This window comes from Garra rufa, chromosome 2 (genome assembly GCF_049309525.1).
Source record: "Garra rufa chromosome 2, GarRuf1.0, whole genome shotgun sequence".
NCBI lineage: Eukaryota > Metazoa > Chordata > Actinopteri > Cypriniformes > Cyprinidae > Garra > Garra rufa.
In genome coordinates, this window is record NC_133362.1 from 18,156,533 (window position 1) to 18,183,817 (window position 27,285).

Consider the following 27,285-nt stretch of genomic DNA (forward strand, 5'->3'; position numbering starts at 1 on the left):
TCAATTACTTTCTTGCTCATTTGTGTCTGAATTGTTTTGGATCTCAACATGATGTGTAGCTTTTGAGGATCTTTTGGTCTACTTCACTTTGTCAGGCAGGTCCTATTTAAGTGATTTTTTGATTGCAAAATACTTGACACTTGAAACATTTTTTTCACACAGGGCCATGTGGGTTTGGATTTTTTTCCCTTCATAAAAAAACCCTTTATTTAAAAACTGCATGTTGTGTTTACTTGTGTTATCTTTGATAAATATTTAAATTTGTTTGATGATCTGAGACATTAAAGTGTGACAAACATGTAAAAAAATAAAAAATCATTAAGGGGCCAACACTTTTTCACACCACTGTAATATTTTTTTTAACAATAGTTAGTAAATAAAACAACCCAGCGTGTTGGGTAAAAACATTTAACCTAAGGAGCTGAGTCAAAATAACCCAGCATGTGTTCTGTCCAATATTTACCCACTACTGGGTTGCCAAATAACCCAAGTTGGGTTATTTTTAACCCAGCATTTTTAGAGTGTAAGATAACAGATTTGTACATGGACTTTCAGTCATTACATAATCTCTTCAAATGATCCTTTTGAGTTGTGTGTGCGACCTTGTCTGTCAGTTGTTGACCATCAGCTCAACTCCCTGCAGAGTTAATGGTCTTACCCACTTTCTTTGCACCCTCTGGGAGCAATGAATAGTCTGGATTTTTCTTAGTTACTTTTGTTGAGTGAGTTAATTTATGACCTTGGCAGTGACCAAATATTATTTCAATTGTGTTGAAAATATACTATCCATGACCCACTTTTTACTAATTTCCTGAGAACATGCACATATTGCATTCAGCACTCCTTATTTTAGTTAGCTTAATGTTGATTGGATGGCAAAATGCGACGTTGTAATACGTAACAGACCAAAATGAGGAGTGGCAACATTTTAGATGCAACAGTGTCTGTGCCACTACATTAATGTCACAGCGGCCCACCATTAGTGGTCACTTTAATGGGTCAGTTCCCTTTGAACTGATAAAGATCCCTCTCAGGTAACGCGTTCTGCAGTTACTAGTAATAATGCACGCTGCAGTGTGTGTTTATCTGTGTGTTGGATGGTTTATTTTAGGACTGGCTCCATTACCAAGGCTGGGAAAAGTCTGCGTCTCATTGAGGGAGACAGTAGTCTGCCACACCCATTAACACACACATACACACACACATACACAATCCCAGGCTACACCCCACAGCCTAGGGCCAGTTCCCAGACTCTGCCAGTGTGTTTCCATCTTACAGAAGGTGGTTAATGACAGACCCTAATAAAGACATGACTGACTGAAGACTCACAATAAATCAATAAACCACTATAATACTCTCATCTGAGACGCACAATAACACGCCGCACACACACTTCCACGACTCCAGGGATAAACGCATGGGTAAATGATGACATCACTGAAATGGATCCAATATCAGTTGTGTGTGTGTGTGTGTGTGTGTGTGTGTGTGTGTGTGTGTGTGTGCATATACCTGCATGCACACAGATTATACAGTTTTGATTAAATTGTACTACTTTCAATATGGGTTAGTTGTACTATAAAACTAGAGCTTTACCCTTAAATCAGTATGTAAAAATCAACAGTCATATCTTTGCAAGTGGAAAATAGTGTTATTTTAGTTTTACTTATATACTATTATCAATATTTAAAATAAAATTTATTTTCATACACTACCAGTCAAAAGTTTTTGAACAGTAAGATTTTTTTTTTTACAAAATTTTCTTCTGCTCATCAAACCTGCATTTATGTGATTGAAAATACAGAAAAAGCAGTCATATTGTGAAATATTTTTACTATTTAAAATAACTGCTTTCTGTTTGAATGCATTTTAAAATGTAATTTATTCCCGTGATCAAAGCAACATTTTCAGCATCATTACTCCAGCCTTTAGTATCACATTATCCTTCAGAAATTATTCTAACATGCTGATTTGCTGTTCAAGAAACATTTATTATTATTATTATTATTATTATTATTATTATTATTATTATTATTATTATTATTATACACCCCCTGGACTTTTATGTTGGTTTCTCCCATCAATTCCCCCTGCAGATCTGAGTGTTTTGGTTTCTCCCTTATTGTCTTCACCTGGATGTGTTAATCAGTCTGTGTATTTAGTGTGTGTGTTTTTCCCCTCAATCCTGTCGGTCTTTAATGTTACCACTCCGTGTTCCTGTGTCTGCCTGTTTTCCATTGGATTTATTAAATACTCTTACTTTTATTACGTCGTTGTGTGTGTGTTTTCCTGCCTGAATCGTGACAGAAAGACCGACCTATACAGTTGTTTTGCGTGTTCACCTACGTTTTGTTTCCCGTTCGTTTTTTCCAGTCCTTTTTGTTTCCGTTGTGTTTCCCCATGGATTCCTTTCTACGTCCAGAGTTCATCCTGCTACGGCTGAAGCAGGGGGAATTACCGCTCGAGGGATACATGTTAATGTTTCAACTCGTAGCTCAAACCACCAGCTATCCGGACGGCGCGTTCTGTGCGTTCTATGACGCAAGTCTCAACGCGTCATGCAGAGCGTCGTCGTCCGAGGACGGCCCTCGAACGGACTTCGCCGCATTTGTGGAGTGGACACTGGCGAGAAACAAACCCTCGTTTTCCACCCGTTCCCAAGAGAACCTCGTCAGTGCCACTCCAGAGCCCAGCCAGCCACCCCGACCCGCGGATTAGTGCGACAGCAGTATGGAGCGCCGATGGGGTCATAACTTCCGACCAGGTGCGAGAGCCGGCCACTACATCTGCGACGGTGGAGTGCTTCGTGGAGCAAGAGAGGGCGATAGAGAGCCCTGCCCACTGCACCACCACTGGGGGTGAGCATGAGCACAACTTTGGGGACTTAATAGACTTTGTCACGGAAATACCTGTCTGCCTGGATCTCCGCTGGTTCCGTCCAGCCGTCCTGAATCTCCGCTGGGTCCGTCCATCCGTCCTGTATCTCCGCTAGTTCCGCCCAGCCTTCCAGAATCTCCGCTGTCTTCTGTCTGTCCCCTTGCTCACCCTCAGCCCACCATCTGTGCGGTGGGTTCGCCGCGGGTCTGCCAGTCTCCATCGGTGTCATGGCTGGAAGATCCCTCACCATCGCCTCCAGCCTCAGAGTCCTGGACTCCGCCTCGGCCCTCCGACCCTGCGGCTCCACCCCGGCTCTTTGCTCCCTCGTCTCCACCGTCGCCCATCGGTCCACCAGCTCCACCGGGCTCCATCGTCCCTCCGGCTCCGCCCTGGTCAGTTGTCACCCCACCTTCGCCTCTGGACTCTACTCCTCCGGCTGTGCCTCGTCGCTCCGTCCCACTGGCTCTGTGGACCTCCTCCCTCCCGCGGGCAAAGCCTCGGCCCTTTGTCGCTCCGGCTCCGCCGCGGTCCTCCAGATCTCCATCTCCGCCTTGGTTGCCAGAGCCTTGGGTTCCGCCTTGGCCCTCCGATCCGCGGTGTCGCCCAAGATCATCGGCTTTCCGTCTCCACCTCGGGCTCTCCCACCACCTGCTCCGCCTCCGTCGGTCGGCCCCATGGAGTCGTCAGCCTCTCCTCCACCATGGCTCCTCCCTCCATCGGCTCCATCGTGGGATTACATCATGGCTGCGGCCTGGGTCACACCTGGCTCCTCCTGCTCCAGCCCCCTCCTGTCACCTCCTTGGCTCCTCCCTCCGTCATCACCTCCATGGACTATTCCGTCACCACCCTGGACTCCATCTTGTGCCCTCCTCCCGGGAGTCCGTCCTCCACCAAAGCCCCCTCCTAAGACTTTGTCCTGGGTTTTTTTTTTTTTTTTTTTTTTTTTTTTCTTCTGTTTGTCGGCATGAGGACGTGCCTTCCGGGAGGGGGAGGTAATGTCACACCCCCGGACTTTTATGTTGGTTTCTCCCATCAATTCCCCCCGCAGATCTGAGTGTTTTGGTTTCTCCCTTATTGTCTTCACCTGGATGTGTTAATCAGTCTGTGTATTTAGTGTGTGTGTGTTTTCCCTTCAATCCTGTCGGTCTTTAATGTTACCACTCCGTGTTCCTGTGTCTGCCTGTTTTCCATTGGATTTATTAAATACTCTTACTTTTATTACGTCGTTGTTCGTGTGTTCCTGCCTGAATCGTGACTTATTATTATTATTATTATTATCAATATTTAAAACCGTTGAGTACTTTTTTTGTTTTTGTTTTTAGGATTCTTTGATAAATAGAAAGATCCAAAGATCATTATTTATCTAAAATAAAAAGCTTTTGTAACATTATACACTATACCTTAAAGCTTGGAGTCAGTATCATTTTTTTTTTTCTTAAAGAAATTATAAAAATTAGTACTTTTATTTAGGAAGGATGCTTTTAATTAATCAAAAGTGATTAAAGACATTTAAAAATGTTACAAAAGATTTCTATTTCAGATAAATGCTGTTCTTATGAACTTTCTATTTATCAAAGAAACCTGAAAAATTCTACTCCGCTGTTTTCAACATAATAATAATGTTTATTGAGCAGCAAATCAGAATATTAGAATGATTTCTGAAGGATCATGTAACTGGGGTAATGATGCTAAAAATTCAGCTTTGAAATTACATTTTAAAATATTTTCAAATAGAAAGCAGTTATTTAATTTTTTTTTTTTAAAGTAGTCTTTGAATCAAATAAATGCAGGCTTGGTGAGCAGAAGAGACTTAAAAAAAACTTTTGACTGGTAATGTATTGTTTTGTTTAGTTTAGGTTTTAGTTACATGCTTTTGTAATTTTTCCATTTTTTGTTTCTGTTTAGTTGTAATTTATTTCAGTTTTTGAGTAATGTTTGTGCTTCAGCTTAAATGTGTTTTATATCAGTTTTCAAGACAACCTTTTTTAATAAATTTTTCTTTCTCCCAGTAGTTTGTTTAATTTTTTGTTTTATTTAAATTAATATAAATATTTTTAATGCTGGTAGTTAGCAATAACAACACTGGATGGAAAAGTTTATGCAATCGAAAAAATATGTTTGTGTTTGCAAGCGAATGATTGGCTTTAAATGAATAGAAGTTCACAAAGATCACGTTTTCTGATCACAATGCTCGACACGTACAGGCACATAGAATCACACATAGCACTTTTTTCCCAGAACAATCTATTCCATATAGTGGCCAATCAGATTGACTGATGATGTGTTATTGCACATCTCTTTGAAGTCTTTCCCATGTAATATTTCTACAGTTTTTCCCAAAGTGTTCAGGTAGTGAGTGGGAGGAGCGCATCTCAAGAACCAAACTTTCAGAGTGAAACTAGTCACTGAAACCTGAAACTGATTGAAGCTTAGTCAATGCCACAGTCTTTGCTGCCATTTGTCTGCATAATAAACATTTTTCTGTAAGGGTAGGTAATGTAACTTTGCAGCTTCCTTTGAGTGATTTAGTGAGGTTAGTAAGTTTTCTTTGAAGAAACACACACATGCACATGTTCAGTGATCAGAAGTGGAACAGCTGAGGAATGACTGGACTCATCTGAGAGCAACAGCTGCAACCTAACTATTGCCAGAGATATGAGAGAACAGCTATATAGACACAGACACTAACGTGCGGACACACTCTACACTTACATGTGACACTGTAAGGTTATAGATCTGCAGCTTGCATAGTGGGAATGTTTATTTCTAAATATCTTTTCTAAATTTCAAATGTCAGAACAGCATAGCCGCATCTTCAAGGGCCACTGCCAGATTCCCAGTGTTGGTGGGGTTTCTGTACACCTTTCAGTTTCAGAGAGACCTCCTACCACAGACGCATATGCGCTGTCCATACGGAAGAAATTGACATAGCTGCCAGTATGTGATGTGATGCACCGTTTATTACAACTGGTCTATCTCTTGTGTGGTGAATTTAGCTTAAACAAACGCATGTGCAAAGTGTTTTTAACCACTTTGTATATATGAGAAACCATCATCTACCCTGCTGCATTTTCACTGTCACACTTGACACTAAAAGGCCAGTAGCCTGGAGCATTCAGTAGTTCAATGCTTCTCACAAAGGCAATTTAGATGCAGCGTAGTTTCTCAATCTGAAACTTGGCTTTACAAGTTTTTGACATTGAACCTGCAGCCCACACAAGAATGCATGGATGCAATACAATGCATTCATCATTATCCATAAATATGTTCGCATTTAGACACAAAGACCAAAGGAAGGAGAACAAGCAATCTTAACATTTGCTGTAACACAATACTTGTATTTGAAAAAGCACACACACTCATGGTTTGTTTATGTAAAGGAGTAATGATTCATTGATAGGTTGACTGTGGCAGCTGCCTGTATGACAACGGACAGCTGCGTTGGTACAGACAGCTGAACGATCGCTCAAACACGTATGTGCTCATAGACACACACTGCCCTTTACTTTGTTTGGTTTACAAAAACAAAAACATGCACCTTATCATACAGGGGGATATTTGCCACATAGAACTAGTTGTCGCAAAAACTATGTTTTCTGTAATGTCGGAAGTTCATTTACACATATGTATTTTCCTCTAGCAATGGTTTTACATATTGAATGCTATCCTCTAAACAAAATTTTTTATATATGTTTGTAAACACTCTCAGCTGAACAAATTCTTGGTAGCTTTGTTTTGTGTTCGTTAATTTTTTTTTCTTCTGTTGAGCACAAAAGAAGATGTTTTGAAGTATGTTGGTAACCAAGCAGTTGATAGTAGCCACTGACTTCTGCAACTGGCTCATGAAAATACGTGCCTTTATATACATTTCTGCAACACTGTAATTGCGTATCTTACTGCACGTTTTGCGTCAGTTTCAAAGTGAAATGTCCAGAGAGTGGTGTTAAAACACATGTTCAGTACATGACCGTGGCACGTTTTTATTATGTTGGTAAAGGCATGTATTGCTGCAATTTTATTACACTGCTTGAGGTACGTATTGCAGCTGTTCAGAATTCAAATATCTAGGGAGTGTCACTAAAGGTTAATGCCCTATCGTGTTGGAAATATCCCCAACATCAAAAATTTGTGCTTTATTCATCAAAACTCTTTACCTGTAAATCATACTTTGCGTGAAAAGGAATACAAGTTTAGCAAAACTGCAGTGATTTGTACATATAAGCATGTTTTTTTGGTTTTGCAGAAATGTATATAGACGCTCATATTTCCAATGAGCCTATGTTGGACTTGCATTGTATTTTTTTATACTCTGATGAATTAATTAATTAGTAAGTAATAGAGCTTAGTTGAATGTGGTAGTTTACTATTATATAATTAGTAGGCCAACTACTATTTTTTTTCACACCTCCCCAGGAACTTCTAAGAACTGCTGTATACAGGTTCATTATCAATATGAATAGCGCATAATGTGTAATTAATTGTAAAGTGAAGGTCATAGTAACCACTTGTAATGACTCAAATCCTTCAGAAGGAGTTACTAATTATTTGGATCAGTATTGTAACATGAATAACATAATAACTCTCTAGTAATGACTGAAATCATTGTAAGCTTTTGAGGGTTTTGTAAAGTATTGGATAGTAATGAGTCAAGTGTTACTACATCCTTTTAAAGGAATTACTAATTATTTTGAACAGTATTCTAAGTAAAGATCATGGTAACTCCCTAGTAATGACATCATAAGCTTTTGAGGTTTTTGTAAGATTCTAGATAGTGATTCCTTCCAATGAATTACCATTAGTGCTACACTATTTGGGGGAAATTTAACTGTGATTTTCAGATTTTCTAAAATTGCAATTTGGGGTTTAAAATGTGATTTTTAAAGGATTAGTTCACTTCCATAATGAAAATTTCTTGATTATTTATGTTATTTAAGATGTTCATGTCTTTCTTTTTTCTGTCAAAAAGAAATTAAGGTTTTTGAGGAAAACATTTTGGGATTTTTCTCTCTACTGAACTTCAGTGGTGCCCAATGGGTTAAAGATCCAAATTGCAGTTTCAGTTCAGCTTGAAAGGGCACAATCCCAGCCAAGAAATAAGGCTCCTATCTAGTGAAATGATTGGTCATTTAAAAAAAAAAAAAAAAATTTACATATATTTTTTTTAACCACAAATGCTCATCTTGCAAGCTCGACCTCACGTTACGTAATCACGCACTCGTGACACAGTCGGATATACCAACCCAGTGTTTACAAAGCGAACATGCAAAAAAGTAAAACGCCCTTTACAAAAAAAGTAAAACAATGTTAGATGATTTTGACTTTGTAGAAGAAAATTAGCCATAACCCTACATTTCTGAACTGAAGCACAGAGTCAAAAGAACTAACCACACGTGACTTTTCCAATTTCTGTTTACCTAATGTGCATATACATAACAGGGTTAGTGAAAGACGAGCATTTGTGGTTAAAAAGTATAGAATTTTTTTTGTTTGTTTAAGAAATTGACTGATCGTTTCACTAGATAAGACCCTTATTCCTCGGATGGGATCATGTAAAGTCCTTTGAAACTGCATTGAAATTGCAATTTGGACCTTCAGCCCGTTGGCTGCCATTAAAGTCCACTATATATGGAGAAAAATTCTGGAATGTTTTCCTCAAAAACCTTAATTTCATTTCGACTGAAGAGAGAAAGACATGACCATCTTGGATGATTTATGCTGTGAATAAGCACTCCTGTACACTAATGTATCACATTATCATGTTTACATCAAAAATTCCTATTATTATTCCTAGTATTATTATTCCTATTTTTACCCCAAATAGGAAGTGAGCATTACTGAGCGATATAAAACACAGGTATAGTCTGAATTATTCATACTGTAAGCCAGAGTGCACCCTCACAGAAACTTAAAATATGCCTCACAGAAGTAATAGAACTCATGACATTACAGGAAATCTCTAATATGGGCAAAGGCATCCAGCCATCACTGTAACTGAATAAAGATAGAAACGATCAAGATCATAGAACTGATTAAGCATGAAGACTATAAACACGACTGCGACAGTATACGTTTTTTATGTGTTCTTTGAGTCATCTTGGGTAATTTCACAAGAATAAAGTCTATTTATCGACAAGTCAACTTTGTTATAGTATAGAATACATTTCTGCCTTATTCTGGGATAAGGAACAATATCAGATCACAAAAGGACATTATTGTAAACACGACTGATGTTGTGGAGTAAAAACATGTTATTGAATGTTCTCTTTTGTTGGACAACAGATTAATAAACGCTTCTCATTACAAGTTAGGCAGGATGTTTAGCGCATGTGTTGAGGTAATTTCTAAAAAATAAACTGACTGGAGCAGACAGTGCGCACTGCGGCGATTCGCATGATACAGCACAAAACCAGACTTCTTTCGCCCCAATGGAAAGCATATTAACACTGTCTGAATTTTTCCTGTCCCCTATATAGTGCACATGCCATTCGTCGTACAGAAAATAGTAACTCTGTGAACAAGTGAGCTTCAGCATCAATTTACACTGTAGGGGGCGACAGGACAGTGATTGGACAGAAAGTTTGATGAGAAGATAAAGTGCAGAATGATTCATCAGAAGTCATTGATCCATATTGGCGGAAATGAGAGACTATGCTTAAATCTTCTAAATGTTAATTTTGTTATTGTTTTGGAGCGCACCAGCTTATAGATAACATTGAGGGTAACATATTCATACTAAAAGCCAAAAAACTTACATTTTGATTTAATGAGGACCTCAAGTAAAAATACAAAAATCACAATGTGATTCAATAGTTGCAAGCCTATTTACCATGACCTTTTAGATTACTTCAGATAACTAATCCAAATAATCAGTAATTCCTTTAGAAGGATGTAGGAACACTTGACTCTTGACACTTGACACTTGATTAATATCCGATACTTTCAAAACCCTCAAAAGCTTACAATGACTTCAGGCAATATTAGGGAGTTATCATGCATTTCACTTTACAAATAATTAGTAATTCCTTTGAAGGATTTACTTGAGTCATTATTTGTGGTCTTAACTTTAGGTTAAGATCAGGATGGCTCATTTGAACAGTGTAAAAACGTTATTTTAAATACCCCAATTTCCTGTACATATTCACATACACAATCTTGATCACATCAATGTTTTCCTAAATTTCATTGCATTAAAGAAATTTGTTTAATTATATACTGAAGGCATATTTTATCTAAATTGCCTTCTCAGGAAAATAGCGTTTTCTATAAATGTCAACTTATTTAACCACTACACATCGTCATCTGTGACTAACTTGTGCACCTGGTCTTGAATCACACAGATTCATAAAGAGTGGTATGCTTAACAATCTGTTATGATTAGAGCTTGAATTAAGAGCTAATCTTGGATTAGTTCTTCCTATTATACAGTGAGGGAAAATTATTTGATCCCCTGCTGATTTTGTACATTTGCCCACTGAAAAAGAAATAATAGTAATGGTAGGTTTATTTGAATAGTAAGAGACAGAATAACAACAACAACAAAAAATCCAGAAAAACACATTTTTAAAAAAGTTATAAATTGATTTCAATTTAAATAAGTGAAACAAGTGACCCCTTTGCAAAACATGACTTAGTACTTGGTGGCAAAACCCTTTTTGGCAATCACAGAGGTCAGACGTTTCTTGTAGTTGGCCACCAGGTTTGCACACATCTCAGGACGGATTTTTTCCCACTCATCTTTGCAGATCCTCTCCAAGTTATTAAGGTTTCGAGGCTGACGTTTGGCAACTCGAACCTTCAGCTCCCTCCACAGATTTTCTATGGGATAAAGGTCTGGAGACTGGCTAGGCCACTCCAGGACCTTAATGTGCTTCTTCCTGAGCCACTCCTTTGTTGACTTGGCCGTGTGTTTTGGGTCATTGTCATGCTGGAATACCCATCCACAACCCATTTTCAATGCCCTGGCTGAGGGAAGGAGGTTCTTACCTATGGTTCTCGCCCTGTCTATCGTCCTTTTGATGCAGTGTAGTTGTCCTGTCCTCTTAGCAGAAAATCACACCCAAAGCATAATGTTTCCACCTCCATGCAGTGTTGTTTTTGACAACCATCTTAGATTTAGTCTTAGTCTTAGTCTTTTGGACTAAAAGGCTTCTTAGGTTTAGTCAAATATTAGTCACTTCTATATGTGATAGTTTTAGTCCAATTTTAGTCGACGAAAAGTCAAAAAGGTTTTAGTCTAGTTTTAGTCGACGAAAAGTCAAAAAGGTTTTAGTCTAGTTTTAGTCAAAAAAAGGGAAAAAAGTAGTCTTTTAACAAATTAATGTAGGTCAGTAAGTATTTTGCTGTTGGGTAGTGTCACTTATAAGTTCTGAAAATAGCAGATCTATAGTTCAACACAATGTGAGCTTCCGGATCGACTATTTTCACCAATAATTGCAATAATGAAGGAATGTTTTAGAACATAAAAGACAAAAAAGGATGGAATGCTAAAACGGCTTGCCATACTAGTATAGCAAAGAGTATTTAATGCTAAAACAGCTTGCCATAGCGTCAGATACTTTTTAAGTTTTAATTGGCATGCACAATAAGCGGAAATGTCATGCATTTTAAACGTCTGACGGACCATCCACTAACATTTTCGTCTATTCTCGTCTCGTCAACGAAAACTCACACACGTCTCGTCATGTTTTAGTCATCAACAAGCCAGTTTTATCTCGTCATCGTCTCGTTATCGTCATGAAAAAAAGTGGCGTCAACGAAATTATTTCGTCATCGTCATCGTTGACGAAAACAACACTGCCTCCATGTTTGACGGTGGGGATGGTATTCTTAGGGTCATAGGCAGCATTCCTTCTCCTCCAAACACGGCGAAATAAGTTGATGCCAAAGAGCTCGATTTTGGTCTCATCTGACCACTTTCACGTAGTTCTCCTTTGAATCATTCAGATGTTCATTGGCAAACTTCAGATAGGCCTGTACATGAGCTTTCTTGAGCAGGGGGTCCTCACAGTCCTTCACAGCGTAGTGTGTTACCAATTGTTTTCATGGTGACTATGGTCCCAACTGCCTTGAGATCATCCTCATGTTTAGTTCTGGGCTGATTCCTCACCAATCTCATGATCATTGAAACTCCACAAGGTGAGATCTTGCATGGAGCCCCAGACCGATGAAGATTGACAGTTATTTATTTATTTTTTTTCATTTGTAAGTAATCACACCAACTGTTGTCTCTTTCTCACCAAGCTGCTTGGCGATGTTCTTGTAGACCATTCCTGCCTTGTGTAGGTCTACAATCTTGTCCCTAACATCCTTGGACAGCTCTTTAGTCTTGGTCATGGTGGAGAGTTTGGAATCTGATTGATTGATAGCTTCTGTAGACAGGTGTCTTTTATACAGGTAACAAACTGAGATTAGGAGCACTCCCTTTAAGAGATTTCCCCTAATCTCAGCTCGTTACCTGTATAAAAGACACCTGGGAGCCAGAAATCTTGGTGATTGATAGGGGATCAAATACTTATTTCACTCATTTAACAGCAAATCAATTTTTTTTTTCTGTATTTTTTTTGTTGTTGACCTGTCTCTCACTGTTAAAATAAACCTAACATTAAATAACAGACCGATAATTTCTTTGTCAGTGGGTACATGTACAAAATCAGCAGAGGATCAAATAATTTTTCCATCACTGTATAACTACTCTATTCCTTTATACATATGGCAACTGTGCAGGCTTTATTTAGGAAGAGACCTTTGATAGAAATGACTTGTGTTTGAAACACTGCTGTAGCTGTACTATCAGCACTATTTAATCGAGTGGAGACAAGTGATGAAAAGCAGGCCAGAGATGGCAAAGCACACAATCAAAAAAAAAAGTAACAATTGTGTACAATTCTCTTAAATATGTAATGGAAGTTTACTTAGAATTAATAATGTAGTGTAAGAGTGGAGACAAAAGTATTTACCTAATAGAATGTGACATCATATCCTGTTTGTTGCAGGTTCAGAAGAAATTTCTCAAAGTCAAGTGTGACCACACCTTTAGTGGTGGGACGTCCAGGAGGAAGACCGAGACATGATGCCACATGAATGCCTATATTACCATTCTTCAAGAAAGAGAGAGACAGAAATAGGCAAGTAGGTAAAAATGTGTGTGTGTGCGCATGAGTGTCGAATAGCAAACTATTTACCTTGCTTTTCTTTTAAGGTTGGGTCCACCCTAAAGTGGAGAAAAAGAAAGGAAGAATTGCCTAGCTCATATTTATTATGTGGGATAACACTGGACATGAGATCTTAATCGCGTCAGTAGAGCGGTGAACGTAACACCCTCTGTGTCAGGGCCTGGAATAACACAGGTCTTTTCTTGTCCCAACATCAAATGAAAATCACTCCAGCAGTCTTTTTCCCAAATAGAGATTTAATTCAGGGTGTGGTGTGTAAGTGTGTGCGCGCATGTAAAATGTGATCCGTGCCGCTACATGATTTTTGTAAGCACAGATCAACTGAACACACACATGCTTGGATGCATTTGCAAGTTTAAGCTCATGGCAAGACCTCTGTGATTTGAAAGATTTCATGCACAGGTGTTATTAGTTTGGACAGAATTTAAGATATATTTAGAGATGTGAGAATGTGTCTTGCATCATACTGTCATACGTCTTGCTTTGGGCCAGATCAAATCACTTCTAATTCTCTGAACTCTGTGACGTGATAAAGTGCTGAGATATGCTAGTGGCGTCTTCTGTAATAGTCCTGGAGAACATTTTGTTTGATCTAGACCAGCACGGCTCTTCATATATGGCACAAGGTAAGAAGGCAGATCAAAACATGCCCAAGAATGCAGGGCAGGAATTTAATGATTAATCGGGGTAATAATATAATCACTGTCCATTCAGTTTTCTCAGAAACTCACGCCTGAAATGCCCAACTATTTGTGCTTGAAGCAAATGGTGATTTTAGAGGTGCTATTTAACAATTATGCAGTATTTCATTATCTGGTTTTAAACCACATTTGGTAATGAAAGTGTTAGGATGAGAGGAGTATCAGTTGGCAGCTGCTGTAGTGTTTTTTGCCAGCACTAGCTGAATGAAGTTCAGTTGAGAGCAAGAGGAATTCTGGGATGTGTTCAATGCCAGCATGGAGTCTTAAACCCGCAGAGGGTCTTTAGCAGCTGTTTCCACAAACAATTAAGGTATTGAGACGAGTGAAATACAGGCTTTGACTCCTCTTTAGTCTCCCACTGGAAATCCAAGCACGGATCCTTCAGTGTTTTATACACTGGTCTGCATTTAAAACAAAATATCCAACACTTCAACAGCCTCAACACACAGGCTTTAATAAAAGTATAAAAACTTATTTAGACACCTTCAACATCTCTTACATTATCACAGTTTGCAATGGCATAATAGCAATAAAATATGACAAGAACTTAGAGTTAAACTGTGTCAGAACAAATTCATCTTGATATTCACAAATGAATTGTCAAAGCTAAATTTATTCAGACACCCTCAAAATTTCTCACTTTATCACAGTTTATTTGCTATAGTTTAGAAAATGGTACTCGAGAACTCGAGAGTTAATTGTGTCAGAACAAATTAATCTTGAAAATTTTGGGTCCCAAATTCTTTATCAATTTTACTGGTAGTCCACTGTATGAAGACTTTTTGGGTGTAATATGTCACAATTTACTTTATTTTGCTATCCTCACTTACATAAATGAACTATAGTGGCCTGCACCAACTAGCAATTGTACCTGGTGTCAGAATAATTGTTGGTTTGACTGTATGTCAGGTCAAATAAGTACTGTGCTGACAGGGCTTTTTTTCTTACAATTTCTCATTTCCTTTATGATGTTTTTTTGTAATGTTCAGTTTGCCTTTTTAACTGAAAATTGTTCACTGAATGTCAACATTTTGTATGCAATGTTTGAGCGCATCTAGTATTTATTTATATTTTATATTAAGTGCAGACTAAAAGTAAATTAGGATCAGGCATAAAATAAGGAATGAATGCCAACAAACAAATGACTGAATGAAATCAAATCAAAACAACATACCAAAATGCACTAAACCTCTTTTAAATGTGAATACCAGTTTTTGTACTTACTGTAAAAATAACCTTATAATATACAAATGTGGTGACACTGTTTTTAAAGCTGTTTTAAAGACTTATTCCCAATATTTTTTTATTTTTGCATACTGTAAATAAAGATGCACCTTGTGAGTCACAGATACAACAAAATTTGAATTATTTAAAAATGTATACAAACCCCCCAAACTTATTTGAAAATATAACAAAACAAAATTTCTCTAAAGTAGTCTTAACAAAGATTTTCATATTGAACATACAGCATTGTTTTGTCATTACAGTTAGTTACTTATTGTGTTAAAAAATTATATTTGGCTAAAGGAGGCATCTTGCTTTTAGTGAATGTACAAATTAAAAATGAGAAAATAAAGTGTTACTGTACTTAGGACACTTAGGGATAGTTCATCCAAAAATGAAAATTCTGTCATTAATTACTCACCCTCATGTCGTTCTAAACCCGTGAGACCTTTGTTCATCTTCGAATAGAAGATGATGTCGTAAAGACAGCAGTGCAACTGACATGTTCAAGGTCCAGAAAGGTAGTAAGGACATCATTAAAATAGTCCATGTGACATCAGTGGTTCAACCGTAATGTTATGAAGCTATGAGAAAACTTTTTATTAACAAAGAAAACTAAAATAACGACTTGTTCAGCAATTTCTTCGATGCACGTTCACAAATTAAATGTGCAGTCTCAGAACGTTTATTTTCTCTCAACTACGTCAGGTGTATTGACTGTTTAACACTGAAATGAATTTTGAGTGCAGACAACTTAAAAGCAAGATCACTTTTTACAGCATAGTTTCTGATTTCATCTCTTTGTCATTCTCTCTCAGTTTATAAAACAGGAATGTGAGGTGTACCTCAAGTTTCAGGTACTGAAGGCCGAGCTGCCAGATGCCTGTTGGCAGAACAAACGTGTTCGCTAAATTCTTTTCTTTATGTCTGTGCATGCAGCTTGGATTGGATTGTGAACCTGATACCACTGCTGACTCAGCAATAATTCTACAGCTTAGCATGGAGCTAACATCTAACAAATCAAAGCTCACTCGTTCATACACACACCAAAATTCCTACACGTAAACCTACTACTGTTGACATTAGCAGTCAAGTGCACTTACTGTCCCTCAATACAGTAAGCTTACCAGCACCTGCTCTCCTCATGAAGTATATATTACAGTACGGCAAGAAAAACACGCTCCTAAAATAGACACCTTTCCACTACCACAGACGTGCTACAGGATAAAGTCATTTCAGCCCAGAGTTCAAACCAAGGGCACCAGGCCACCTAAAAGGACCTGAGGGTGCAAAACTACAAACAGTGCTCTTCAGCTCCAGCCCTGGGGCCTCATTTATAAAGACTTGCGTAGAAACCATCCTTGATTTTATCTAAGAACTTTTCTGATTTGATCGTAAGAGCGATTCAGAGAAACGAACGTACACACGAAATCCATGCGTATGCCAGTCATTCGGTTATAAATCACAAATGATCGTGGAATTGTGTGCAGCTGAATGTTCCGCCGTCGAAACGCCCCTGCTTAATTAATTAACATATAAAATGAGCTCATTCCTAAAGCAAAAACTCTGTGACAATGGCAAGTAAAAAGGAGCGCAAGAAATCAAATTATAGTGAGGCTGAACTATCTGCAATACCAGGCATTACCACAAGGAAACGGTCGTACGCCAAGCTGGAATCTGACGTGGTGATAAGTACTTTTCCACGTCAAAGACGGTTTTATAAATCTGTACTTTGACGTGGATTTGATCGTACGAACACTCTAAGATCAAATCAGTGCGTAAGAAAGTTTTATAAATGAGGCCCCTGGAATGCCAGTGACCTGCAGACCGCAGACCCAGTTGTTTGTAATTTGCAGTCAATTTTTAACGCCTTGATTTGCTTGTTCGGTTAGGGTTAGAGCTAAACTCAGCAGGACACTGGCCCTCTAGGACTAGAATTGAAGAGCCCTGATATAGAAGATTGATTAAATTGTGAATAAAAATAAGAATGAAGGTTTTCCAAGTATTTGAAGGTCTAGTTTTTTAGACGTCTTTAATAATAAAAGGTCTTGCACTCTGACTTCTAAATACTTTGGCCATTAAGAGTTGAAGGAAAATATACTGTAATATAAAAATATGACCCTGGACCACAAAACTGGATATATTTGTACCAGTAACCAACAATACATTGTATGGGTCAATATTGATTTTTCTTTTATGCCAAAAATCATTACCATATTAAGTAAATATCATGTTCCATGAAGATATTTAGTAAATTTCCTACCGTAAATATTTCAAAACTTAATTTATTAGTAGTAATATGCATTGCTAAGAACTTCATTTGGACAAGTTTAAAGGTGATTTTCTCAAGATTTTTATTTTTTTGCACCCTCAGATTCCAGATTTTCAAATTGCTATATCTCGAACAAATATTGTCCTATTCTAACAAACCATAAATCAATGATAAGCTTATTTATTCAGTTTCATATTATAATTTTTAAAAATTGACCCTTATGACTGGTTTTGTGGTCCAGGGTTACAAACAGGCTCTTTTCTATGCTGTCATGTACTGTTTATTTAAAGGGATAGTTCACCCAAAAATGAAAATTGCCACATAATTTACTCACCCTCAAGCCATCCTAGGTGTATATGACTTTCTTCTTTCAGACGAATACAGTAGGAGTTATATTAAAAAAATGTCCTAGCTCTTCCAAGCTTTATAATGGCAGTGAATGGCTTTTGAAATTTTGCAGTTCAATAAAGTGCATCCATCCATCATAAAAAGTACTCCACATGGCTCAGTGTGGCTACTAAAGACCTTCTGAAGCGAAGCGATGCATTTGTGTAAGAAAAATATCTGTATTTACAATTTTATAATCCGTAATCTCTAGCTTCCACTAACTATCATACACGTTTTCACAAGAGAGTGGCGTTTTAAACAGATGATGTAGGACGTAGGTAAACGTAGTGACGGACACAGAAGGACAGAAGAGAAAGCAAAACAAAACACTGATCACAAATTAGAAGTAAAAGTGTCGGAGGATGACTTCTTTATAAGCCAAGAGGAGACCGTTTTTTCTATTGCTGTAAACTAAAGCATATTCTTACTGGAGCTTACGCTATGCCTATGTCCTGCATCATCCATAAAACAGTTAGCAGAAGCTAGAAACTGCGGTTGTAAAATTGTAAATATGGATATTTTTCTTACGCAATGCATCGTTTCTCTTCGGAAGGAGTTTATTAAACCCCCGGAGCCATGTGGAGCACTATTTATGATGGATGGACGCAGTTTTTTGGGCTTCAAAATCTCAACACCCATTCACTGCCATTATAAAGAAGAAGCTAGGACTTAAAAAAAGGTTTTCTATTTTAATATATTTCAAAAGGTAATTTATTTATTTGATGCCAAGACTTTCATATCATGTGATCAGTGTTAGGCATGTTACTTTAAAAAAGTAATTAGTTATAGTTACTAGTTACTTCTCACAAATAGTAACTGAGTTACACCATTATAAAAGTAACTAATTACCAGGGAAAGTAACTATTGTGTTACTTTTTTCAAAAATGTTCAGATATGTAAAATAACTTGGATGCCCCAATATTAAATATGGTAAATGAATAAAACATTATAAACTAATCTAAACTATTTTAATGTTGCTGTGGGACAATCTGAGAGACACCTTCCAGGGGCTAAAAATCACACTATTGAGGTCGCTTCAACTAGCGGAGATGAAAACATCCCATGGCAACACTGTTGTCGCACTGGTGGGGTCTGTCTGGTTTATTCTTGATGATCACGAAAATAACTAAAATACTCAGTCAATTTTGAAACTAGAAAGGGTCTACTTTTATTTATGTATAGTCGTAATAACAAGAAAACAATGTGCTTTTGTAAAATAAATAAAATAAACAGGGTGCGCTCTCTGCAGTCTCTGTATCCGTCACCTCTCTTCACAGACACATAAATAAAACAACCTGAATCTCTGCGAATACGTGCCTCACAGATATGAGAAATATATGTATAGAAAGCTTGAAATTAATGTAATCACGCCCACGAAGAGCACCTCCACTTTTCAAATACTGCATAGCCGTCCAGCCACGTGAGACATGCAGACATGTAGGTAAATGCCCACATGATCTAGTGAACAATCTTTAATTTTATATCGGCTACTAATCGACACTAAGAGGAATAAGCTAGAATTTACCTCAGAAGAAGAACGTAACATGAAAATAATAGTAACGCTGCATTTTATTGCCAGTAACACTAACGATGTTGCAGCGTTGGACAAACAGTAATTCGTTTGATTACTTGTTACTGAAAAAAGTATTGCTGTTAGTAACATTGTTTATTTATAATGCCACTATTCCCATCACTGCATGTGATCCTTCAGAAATCATTCTAATATGATGATTTGGTGGTCAAGAAACTTCTCAAGAAATTTCTTTCTTATTAACGGTTTAAAACTGTTGTTATGCATAATAAAAAAAAAATTCATAAAAATTTTTTCCCAGGATTTTTGATGAATAGAAATAGAAATCTTTTTGAAATAGAAATCTTTTGTAACAACATGGACGTCTTTACTGTTCAAAGATTAAGGGTTAGCATTGATCAAAAGTATATCTTTACCAGTTAATCGTGACTATAAATGCTATACATTTGTTGTTCCAATTCTTTGAAGCCTTACGTCACATAAAACCCCAAAGCTTTACACCCTTATCCTGCTGAAAGATCCGGTAATCCAAGGTGAATAGTTCTGAAAAGAAATGGAGGAATTTTTATGTGGGTGTGTCTTTTTTTTCCTTGGGAAATTAAAGCCCTGAGATGCAGGATGAGTTAGAACAGGTTAATCTTTAAGAGAGATGATACACATCGTTACTCTGACTGAGTCAAAACAAAACCCTTGTTATCAGCCTCATCAGCTCTCTGAGGATTCTTCTCTAGTTCTGTGGATTTTACTGTCATGCATGATGTTAGCAGCTGACAGATGAGGTGTGAGCTGATATTTTGGGTCTTCTTTTAAATGGAAAATGCTACATGTTACATATACAAAAACGATTAAATCTCATAGGTACAAAAGTCTTTAATAAATACTTGTTGGGAAAATCAAACAGATTTAACAAATGAAATGCCAGATTCAGTATGAGCATCAGTGCATGTAGAACTAATCACAGCCAGAAATGTAATGGACCTTTTTTTTCCATGTTAGGGAGTGTTTCAATTCCTTGATATTCAGATTCAGAATGTAAATCTGAATTAGTGTCACATCTTGCATTATTCAATCATTATCCAATATTTTCTGTGCACTAAAGACATCAAATGAAACACAAGACAATGAAAAAACATAAATTGTTCCCTTCATTCAGCCACAGCAACATGCACTGATACAATTTTCCTGACCTTCCAAAAACCTTAATTGCATTTGATTTCGACCCCAATCAAATATGACTGAACAGCTCATGAATAGAGGGAAAATACCCCAGTCATACCCAGGATTTCTGATATCGTAACTCGTTACTCGTAGTGTTCTTTTGTAAAATGGTATTATAGTATTATAGTACCATTTTATAAATATAAAATCTGATATTTAATACAATACTCAGGCAGAAGATACACTTTGAAATCAAGTGTTTTCTGTCCTTGACGTGGGTCAAGACTCTGGTCCATTTGTGGTTTGGTTTGAATTGTAGCATAATACCAAGCAATGATGTTCTGAAAACATTAAAATAAAATAAAAAAATCTTCCAAAGTCTTCCAACATCGAACTTAAAAACCAGACAGTCTGAGACACTAATATAAACACATAATTATATCATGACTGACATTGGCTTGAAAATGCAGTTGTTGGACTTTTCCAAGGAGACAGAGTGCCACTTGGACATGCAGCATATTTCTTTGAAGTCTTTGAGTCTTTCTCCAATGACCTTCAGAAAAAGGCAGCGCTTGATCGGTGGCAAAACATTTGTTGTTGTTTTTTTACTTTCAGCATGGTCAATGTGTCCAATCCTTAGTCGACATTCTTTAGAAAAGTCATAAAAATAACACCGATAATCTATTCTAACATAAAGACAGATCATCTATCGTTTAAAGTATTTCTTATAGAGTCCCCACAGGTAGACTACCAACCTGTGGCCATTTTACATACTTATGTATAAAACATTTTCTGACCAACATAAATAAAAGGAATGACACTGTTGAAAAAAGGACAGTGACTGAAGGAGAGAATAAGAAAAAGTAGTAATTCTAAGAATGACAATGATAAAAAGGCATCACATAACTTACTAAACTCAAATATACACAGCTATGTATTTGACTATTTACATATGTACATATGAATATTTTTTTCAATATATCTCAGTGATTAAAGAACTAAAATCATTGTGCCCTACTGTGTGACCAAAAACCCAAGTGATTTCAGACTACACAATAGTGCTCTGACTGAAGTGGCCCTTGATTCTTTACATCATGACTGTTTATATGGCTATCGCATTAAAAAAACAAAAAAACTGAGCAATAATTTCTAACCATCAAGAGCAGAGCGAGAACTTATCAGTCAGAATACTCTTACTGTCTGGACTGTGAGTACCAATTCCCAAAGAAGGTGAATTTCAGTAAAAAAAAAAAAAAAAAGTAAACCTTTTAACAGTATATTGGTTCACCCAAAAATGAAACTTATCATTTCCTCACCCTCATGTCGTGTAACGAAAATTAACGAGGACTAAGGCTAGTTCTGTAATTACAAAAAAGCAACTTGAATGTCTTAAAGATGAATGTTTCTTTAAAAAGTCTTCTGATGTCATACAACATTTTTCTGTAGAGTACGAGCTTAACTCATTTACAGAAAAGCTTAATATCCGCCTCTTGAAGAGAGTGCTAAAGACTGTCTGACTCATGAACAAATGATTCTTTTGAGTTGGAGCTTTTCAGTGAATCAGTTGATCCAGTTCACTAAACTGTTCAGAATGATCTACGGTTGAGGTCAAAAGTTTACATACACCTTGCAGAATCTGCAAAAATGGTAATTATTTTACCAAAATAAAAGGGATTATACAAAATGCATCTTTTTCTTTGTTAAGTACAGACCTGAATAAGACATTTCACATAATAATAGCTCACAAGACAAAAAAGGTTGATTTATAAAAATGACCCTGTTCAAAAGTTCACATACACTTGATTCTTAATGCTGTGTTGTTACCTGAATGATCCACAGCTGTGTTTTTTGTTTAGTGATAGTGATGATAGGAACATGAGTCCCTTGTTTGTCCTGAACAGTTAAACTGCCTGCTGTTTGGTCCCCCAAATTCCTGGGTTTTTCAGCATTTTTATGTATTTTAACCCTTTCCAACAATGACTGTGGTTATGAGATTCATTTTTTCACACTGAAGACAACTGAGGCACTCATATGCAACTATTACAGAAGGTTAAAAAGCTCACTGATGCTTCAGAAGGAAACACAATGCATTAAAAGAAAACTGAGGATCAGGATAAATTTTACTTATTTTTCATTCAAAAGTTTACACCCTCCAGCTCTTAATGCATCGTGTTTCCTTCTGGAGCAACAGTGACAGTTTGAACCTCATGTAATAGTTGCATATGAGTCCCTTACTTGTCTTTAGTGTGAAAAGATGGACCATATAATCACGTAGTAATAGTTGGTAAGGGTTCAAATACACAAATGCTGAAAAACCAAAGAATTTGTGGAACGTGAGGGATTTTTTTTTTAAAGAACAGCGGGCAATTGAACTGTTCAGGACATACAAGGGACTCATGAACAACTATCACTAAACAAAAAAAAAACAGCTGTGGATCATTCAGGTAACAACACAGTATTAGAAATCTATATGTAAAATATGTAAACACCTTTTATGTAAGATAGCTTATTCAGGTCAGTACTAAATAAAACATTTAGCAGATTCTGCAAGGTGTATGTAAACTTTTGACCTCAACTCGGTGGTTAACAACCCAACAGGTGGTGGAATATTAACAAATATTAATGTACGTTTTGCTCTGTTCATCACACAAAGCTATCTTGTGATACTTTTATGGTGCTTTTGCATCTCTATTGAAGCTCCAGTTCTTGAGTAACTTCTGTTACACAGAAGAAAGTAAGTCATACAGTTTTGGAATGACATGAGAGTGAGTAAATGATGACAGAATCTTCCTTTAGGTGAACAACCCATTTGGTAACAAAAACAAGAACCAACATATGTGTGAGAAATGTATATAGAAGGTAAGCGCTATCATGAAGGTTCAATGAGGCACTTGTGTATATATATATATATCTCTGGAAGATTTAACGGCTTCTAACACTTGACTTTGGGCAGGTCTGGACATAATCAAGAACTCTTTAAAGCTGCCTATCACTGATTCCTCCTCAGCCCCAAAGGTCAAAGGTCTCACCACAGTTCACAGACATAATCGTTAAGTTCAGCTTTGTGTAAAAAAAAATTTCCTTATTTTTTAAGGAAAGTGAGTGCAAGTGTAAACAAAAGAAAAGGATTTTCTTTGAATGTCTTATTTGCTGCATTCTTGTGACACAAATCCATTTCGTTTGACTACCCAATGATGAAAAAAGGATGAAAAACACCAATCAAACAAGCCCAAAAGCATTTAGATCAGACGGCAAAAAATACTTGTATTTTCCCAGTTTGTCTGGCTCTTTCATACATAATGATCTTTCGTGTGCTCGCTTAAGATCTCATTCACATTGTTCTTGCAGCGATTGTCTTTGCTGCTGTAGTGTGTCCTGTTTGGCTGAATTTGGGCTGTAGTGTGAATAGTGTACACTGCGTCCCCTTTAGTGTATGCAAGAGATGAGCACTTATGCAGAACCAGCCCTCTATCGCTCTCTTCATCTCCCTCTTCCTCGTCTTCCTCTCGCTCAGCTCCGTCTCCAACCCGATCCAGAGGGTAAAGCAGGTTCTTGTTCTCCTGCAGCGGGTCTGTGTTGTCTTTGTGAGGCGTGCAAGTGCTTAGTAGTGTCCCACGCTGGTTGTTGATGCTCTCCTCCATCTGCGTGTCCTCTCTTTGTCTCGCTTTTCTGCGTCTTCTGAACCACCACACGCAGACGATGACACAGGAGATCCATAATACCACAAACAGCACACATAGCAATGGAATGAGGTAACCTGTAGAGAGAGAGAAAAAGAATGAAATACATACGCTACCGTTCAACATTTTGGGCTCAGTAAGACTTTTTAAAAATTATTTAATACTTTATCACCAAAACACCAAAGGCATATATAATATTACAGAAGAGTTACACTACCAGTCAAAATTTTTTGAACAGTAAGATTTTTGTTTTTAGTTTCTTCTGCTTTCCAAGGCTGCATTTATTTTATCCATAGAAATTAATATTTTCATTTAGCAAGGCTGCTTTAAATTGATCAAAAGTGATGATAAAGACATTTATAATATAAATGCTGTTCTTGTGAACTTTCTATTCAAGAAACCTGAACAAATTCTACTCGGCTGTTCTTAACATCATAAAAAATGTTTTTGAGCTGCAAATCAGAGTATTAGAATGATGTCTGAAGGATTGTGTGACTTGAGTAATGATGCTAAAAAATCAGCTTTGAAATCACAGAAATTCAATTTTACAATATATCCAAATAGACACCATTTATTTTAATTAGTAAAAATGTCTCCAAATGTACTGTTTTTGCTGTACTTTGGATCAAATAAATATAGGCTTGGTAAGCAGAAGAGACTTCTTTAAAAAAATATTTCAAATCTTTTGACTGGTAGTGTAGATTTCAAACCAATTCTGTTCTTTTAAACTTTTTATTCCTAAAAATGTATTGCAGTTTTCTCCAAAAATTATAAAAAAAAACTTTATTGGACAGCATATTAAAATGATCTCTAAAGAATTATGTGACATTAAAGCCTGGAGTAATGGCTGCTAAAAATTCAGCTTTGCCATCACAGGAATACATTTCATTTTAAAATACATTAGAATAGAAATCATCTTACAAACCTGGTTATAATATGTACATTTAAATTATAATGTAATAAATGACATCAATTATTTCAAAAATAAATTATCTTTATTACGATTTATGTTAGGAGGTATAAAAGAGACATCTGACTCACCGACTCTGGGATGCGGGTCCTGAGTGTCAACTCTGACCTCTCTCACAGCTAACAGTAATGTGTTGTTGTGAGGTTTGGACAGAACAGCAATAATGGTGTGGACAACATCCTCTATCTGAGCTCGTCCCTCAACAAAGATGTTTTGCTCATATGACTGTGGAAATTGAAAGAGAATGAAAAAGAGCAAATGAAAATTCGCAGAGACTCAAGTCCTTTCTCTTAGCTATATTCCTGATGATTTACTTGCATTCACATTATTATGTCACTTGTTGGAAAAACAAAGAAATAAGATTTAATATAATGCTGTTTGACCCTAAAAAGACAGTAAACACTAGTAGAATATCTGTAAATAGTCAAATAAAAAATAACAACAACAGAGCCAAAAACACAGCCTCGCTACTGAAACAAGCAGACACAAGATTAAAAATTACGACATCCAGGAAAAGTTTAACCACAAAATAAAACAAAACAAACATTTGATTATGTAGCAAGCAATGAGAAAGTCCCTGTCTTATTAGGATAACTAATAAGGGAAAATCTAATTTGAATCTGGAAATAAAATAGTGTGAAGTAATAATATTACTCCCTTTGACTTCATAAGAAAGCATACTCAAATTGAAACTATAAAAAAAAAAGTACAGTAAGAGAAAGGGAAAAAGAGGAATGATAAAGACATTGGAATGACAGAGGAAGAAAGACAGCATAAAATAGGAGCAAAGGTATTTAGTAAGGAAGGAAAAAAAGAATTGCTAGATCAGAAATGAAAGAAGTTAGACCTGACTGGACATGTTTTTCACCTTTCCCTTAAATTTCATGACCAGCCTCATGTAATTAGTCTGTGGTAATAGTCAGGGTATAACTACGCTGGAGTCCACGGGGGACGTCCCAATGCTGAGCTTATAACATCAGTAAAAGCACCATAAAAGGTTACTGCTCCTTTTCCGGAAAACTTTCAATGTTACAACATAAATCTTAACAGAATTACAACATCACAAAAGGAGTAGAACTAAGATTCTGGCCATTAAGGGCTTAAAGTAGAAGGCCAGAACTTCCCCCAAGAGTCTGCATTACTACAGAAATGGTCTCAGAGTGAGTGAAGGAGATAAAGAGAGAAAGACGAGAGGGTGTAGAGCAGGACAGGTGAGGTATGTTAAAGGTGAAAAGCTGGATTTTAGATGAGAGAAATGAAAGAAAATGAGCCTCGAATGCACAAAAACATCAGAAAAAGAATCAAATTTTACAAGCTCTCTTTGGAAGCCGTTTGACTCTGATTTAAAAGGCCTTTTTTTGAAGAAGCGCAAACTGGAAGAAAGGCAGGGAAATGTTTTAAAGGACAGGCGAGAGGGAAAGAAAGAAATAAACACTCTGAAGTGAAGGAAAACAGATGTGATGGTTTCAGGAAGAGCGTGTTATTGGATGAAAAAAATTGAGCTTTTGATACACGCTGTTTTATGCTGCCTTCAAGTTATGTTAGAGTAATTGCTTTTACGAGATAAGCACACATAAATGTCGCCACAGTTGCGTTTAGCAGCAGGAAACTTGGGATTTTCTTCAAGGGCCAACTTTCCAAGTAAAACGTTTGTGTTTGTATTTGTTGGCATTTGAAAACAGCTTCTAATACTTAATGAACTGACAACTGACAAGACAAAGTTAAATCTTCAGCATTAACTTTACTTTCAACAGTGTTTTTATATGTCAAGATTTTTTCTAAGTGGCTGAGACTGAACATGGGTAACTAAGCAGACAGGCTTTGTTTACAATGAGATGAGGTAATTTTATAGGATTAACAACTGATGATTAAAGAAAGTGAGCTCACCATAGCAACCTCCACTGCATTTTGGCTGGAAGGTGATTGGTCACAAAGAATAGAAAGGGTGTGGTCTTTGGCCAGGGTTCGTGTGATTGGCAGATACGTTAGCTCTGTGCAGACACCTTCAGCAGTAGTGCCCTGTAAAACAAACCAAATAAAAAATTGATTTGGAAAAATCAAGTGTATCTGAGTAAAAGAGCTGTATATACAGTTGAGGTCAAAAGCTCAGATGGAAAACCGATGCTTTAAACTTTTGAACAGAATGAAGATGTGTAAATTATTATTTTTTTTTTGTGTAAATATATATATTTTTCCATTTAGTACTGCCCTTCAGAAGCTACAGAAGATACTTACATGTTTCCCAGAAGACAAAATAAGTTAAATTTACCCTGATTTTCATATTCAAAAAGTTTTCACCCCCAGCTTTTGCAT

The 27,285-nt window shown here is 36.9% G+C and overlaps 1 protein-coding gene across 1 annotated transcript in view; it reads right to left on the reverse strand.

Moving 5' to 3' along the window:
* Positions 1-20,016: 20,016 nt before the first annotated feature.
* jag2a (jagged canonical Notch ligand 2a) overlaps positions 20,017-27,285 on the reverse strand; it is a 51,195-nt gene continuing 43,926 nt past the window's right edge. Inside the window, exons 24-26 of the mRNA XM_073834606.1 lie at positions 26,860-26,991; positions 25,044-25,197; positions 20,017-24,079 (exon numbers count right to left, since the gene is read on the reverse strand). Coding sequence (XP_073690707.1) covers positions 23,613-24,079; positions 25,044-25,197; positions 26,860-26,991 — 753 coding nt within the window. The 3' untranslated portion in view covers positions 20,017-23,612. The remainder of the gene's footprint in view (positions 24,080-25,043; positions 25,198-26,859; positions 26,992-27,285) is intronic.